The 3,308-nt window shown below is 37.6% G+C and overlaps 1 protein-coding gene across 1 annotated transcript in view; it reads right to left on the bottom strand.

Annotated features, from left to right (window-relative positions):
- The window catches only part of mthfr (methylenetetrahydrofolate reductase (NAD(P)H)), a 14,982-nt gene that overhangs the window by 2,379 nt on the left and 9,295 nt on the right, over positions 1 to 3,308 (bottom strand). The window contains exons 7-9 of the mRNA XM_016515643.1: positions 1,347 to 1,481; positions 1,081 to 1,261; positions 356 to 538 (exon numbers count right to left, since the gene is read on the bottom strand). Coding sequence (XP_016371129.1) covers positions 356 to 538; positions 1,081 to 1,261; positions 1,347 to 1,481 — 499 coding nt within the window. The remainder of the gene's footprint in view (positions 1 to 355; positions 539 to 1,080; positions 1,262 to 1,346; positions 1,482 to 3,308) is intronic.

Raw genomic sequence — 3,308 nt, 5'->3', positions numbered from 1 at the left:
TTTATCGCGCACTATTTATCGGCTTTACAACTTTGCAGATAGTTTATGTTCACATACAGCTACATGACACACTGATGAAAGGTAATATTCGAAAAGGCATAATAGGGGCACTTTAAATTTCAGTTTGTTCCTCACACAAAACTATCAGAAGACTTCAGAATACAACACACAAGTCATATGGTCATTTTTTGAGCTCAACAAACCCAGTCCTCGTTCACCTTTCATTTTATGGAAAAAGCAGTTCACTCGCTCTTTCTTGAAAACATCTTATTTTACATCGCACAGAATAAAATATGCCTGGCTTTTCATTTTCGAGTGACCTATTCTCATAGCGCTGTTGCATATTTTTGCTGACCTTTTGAAAGACGTATCCCCCCGCAGGGCCCCAGCCCACAATGGGGTCGGATGAGGGTTTGCCGTTAATGTTGGGTTGAGAGTTAATGGTCAGAATCCCTCTGCGGTTCACCTTCTCCAACTCATCCTTCAGCAGGTTGGTCTCCGGAGCCAGAGGATCGTCGTTCCACGGCAGACACATGACCTACGCAAAGCAGAAAGCAATAATGGAGTAGTGTTTGTATATAAATTATTTAAGACACATACAGGACTCGAATATTGATGGCATGAATGGGGCAGTATGATTAAAATATTACATCACGGAAACTGTATATCATTGTTCAGTCAATTTATGCTAGTTGAAAGTCTCGTCACATCCCGATATCAATCACTAAGTTAAGCGGTCTGAATGAATGAATCACGTTTGCTGATAAACAGACCTCTGCACATCAGTTGAATTCAATATTAATGTGCAAAATGTGCCTAGTTGTGACATCGTTTGGCAACCACAAATAATTAGCTTCCTTTGTGTTGATCCAAACAACACGCCTTCATAAGTTCTTCCTCGTCTTGACTTCTGGTTCATGCTGTGCTCTGTATTTGTGTATCACTCGATGTTCCTTCACATAAATCACCTGTGCCTACACAAATACACCTAGCACAGTTAACAGCACTCTGCTCTTATTCATACCCTCATACAGTCCAGCTGTGCATGGCTGTATTCTGACATTGGCTGTACGACTCTACCTTGTGTCCACTGGGATTGGTTTGGCCAGTGATGTAGTTGGTGAAGACTTCATACACACTCCCCTCGTTCATTAGTTCCTCACCCCACATCTGCAGGAGGGCCTCTTTGGGAGACTTACTCTTCAGGTAGAACAGGTAGTAGTCTGTCAGCTCGCCAAAAGCTGGTGATGAGGAGTTACCCCTGACAAGACGGCAAACACGGTCCTTCACTTTTCTCTAACTACCCAAACATAAAACTCAGAATAGAAACATTTAAATGTATGTACCATCTTCCGTTGGGGAAATCATCCCAGTCTTGCGTCCTGTAGATGTAGCTTTTGGGTCGGGAAGCCCAGAAGATTGGCCTGACGTCTTCTACCTTACGCTTCGGATGAGCGCTGACGGCCCAGGGCAGAGGTCGTCTAAAGGTAACAAGATTAATGCAAAGAGGTGACTCTCATGAAGCCTGTCAAAAGCACTTCCAGGCCATATTTTACCCCAAAAATCAGAAGAATTTAATATATTTCGCTTAAAGAAAATTATGTCTTAATTTTTTTAAACGTTAACCTTCTTGGCCTTTATTTATTAATTTTTTTATCATGACATAGTTTTCAGAATAATGAAGCATTTAATATATTAAGTATTAAAATATTAAATTGGAAAAAAAAAATCTATGTATTACATTTCATTTTTACTAAATAAATGAGTATACAAATATTGAGAGCCCTAGAACTCAATGTCTCACAATACAGTAATGACTTTTACTTCTTTCTTTTTTTTTTCTATTGATTTATTTTTTGCATTATGATAATGAAAATTTGGGAGAGGGTGCTTAATTGTTGTAAAATAACCAATATATGCACAGGTGTGACTGCACATTAACACCTACTACCTACAATAAAATGTACAATTAGACTAATAAACTACATTACTTGACCATAAAATTTTTTTTTTTTAAAGATAATTAATTATTATATTAAATAACATATATATATATATATATATATATATATATTAGTGTCTTATAATATATTGCTGGTGCTGTTATATTAGGGTATTAGGGCCCTATGAAATATTAAATGTTTTCCAAATTACCCATTTTTTAAAAAATTCTTTCCATTTTATTCTTTTGGATTCGTTTTTTTTTTTTCATTTGTAACTTTTCTGGATTCTGTTCAAATGGTTAAATACAATTTTAGTAATCAAAAAGCGTATCTAATTAACTGAAAGTATGTCGTTTTTTGATTTATTATTAACAGACACTTGTCCATATTGAGATTTGAAAAATGGTACAGCACTACTTTTTGATTTATTCATCCAAACTTTGCCAAATTCCATGTTATACAATAATTCCGTTTTTATGTCAGGATTCCATGATTCTGTCCCGTTCATCATAAAGCCCTATTATATAAAAGCAATACAGAACTTGAGGCCTCGGTTACAGTGATTTAACATGAGCCTTCGTGTCGTGCCTTATAGCCCTTATAACCATGGTAAAATCACTGTAATGCACAGCCTCTTCTTTATTATCCCAGGGCATTAAAGTTACAACCATGTTGCATGTGGGCATGTACTATTCTGTCACCAATGTGCAGCAGGATGTAGTCAATGGATTTTAGGGATGCACCGATACTGGTATCGGTATCGGGCCGATACTGCGCTCCTGTACTCGTACTCGTAAAAATGAAACTAAATCGTAAATATAAAACAAACAAAAATTATAGGGGCTTTCACTATAAACAGCATTTATTTTAAACGTCAAGCATACACAACTTTATTTAAAGCAGAAGTGAAACTAGCAGACTGGGTGAAATGCGCTAGGCTGTAAGTGTCTCTCTCATTCTGCACCAATACAAACGTGCGCGCTGCGTATGTTTAGCTTGCTTTAAGGCCAAAGTTTTTACTTTGGTTATACTTCGGTTTTTACTCATACGCGAGGGTCCGTGTACACTGCGCGTGAAACAAATTACATCACCAAAATAGTACCCGTGCACTCCTATAATGTATAACGAGTGGTTCCCTGCATTATTATGGTAAAACGTTTTGTGATTACAGTATTGAGCTCTAACTATTTTCTACCCTGGTTTTGAGGCCTGCTCGAGAAACGCTGGTTTTTATGGGTGTGCCGCATTGAAGACTTGGAAGTAAACACCCACTGCTGTGATTGGATAACAGTTTTGCATCGTAAGCTGCCTTTCTGTGTGTCTGTTTGACAAGCTACGTCCTTCATAGTTGGAGCCTTCTGTGAC

Source organism: Sinocyclocheilus rhinocerous, unplaced genomic scaffold, assembly GCF_001515625.1.
Source record: "Sinocyclocheilus rhinocerous isolate Xijiao unplaced genomic scaffold, SAMN03320098_v1.1 scaffold1048, whole genome shotgun sequence".
In the NCBI taxonomy this organism is placed as follows: Eukaryota; Metazoa; Chordata; class Actinopteri; order Cypriniformes; family Cyprinidae; genus Sinocyclocheilus; species Sinocyclocheilus rhinocerous.
This window is presented reverse-complemented; position numbering and strand designations above follow the sequence as displayed.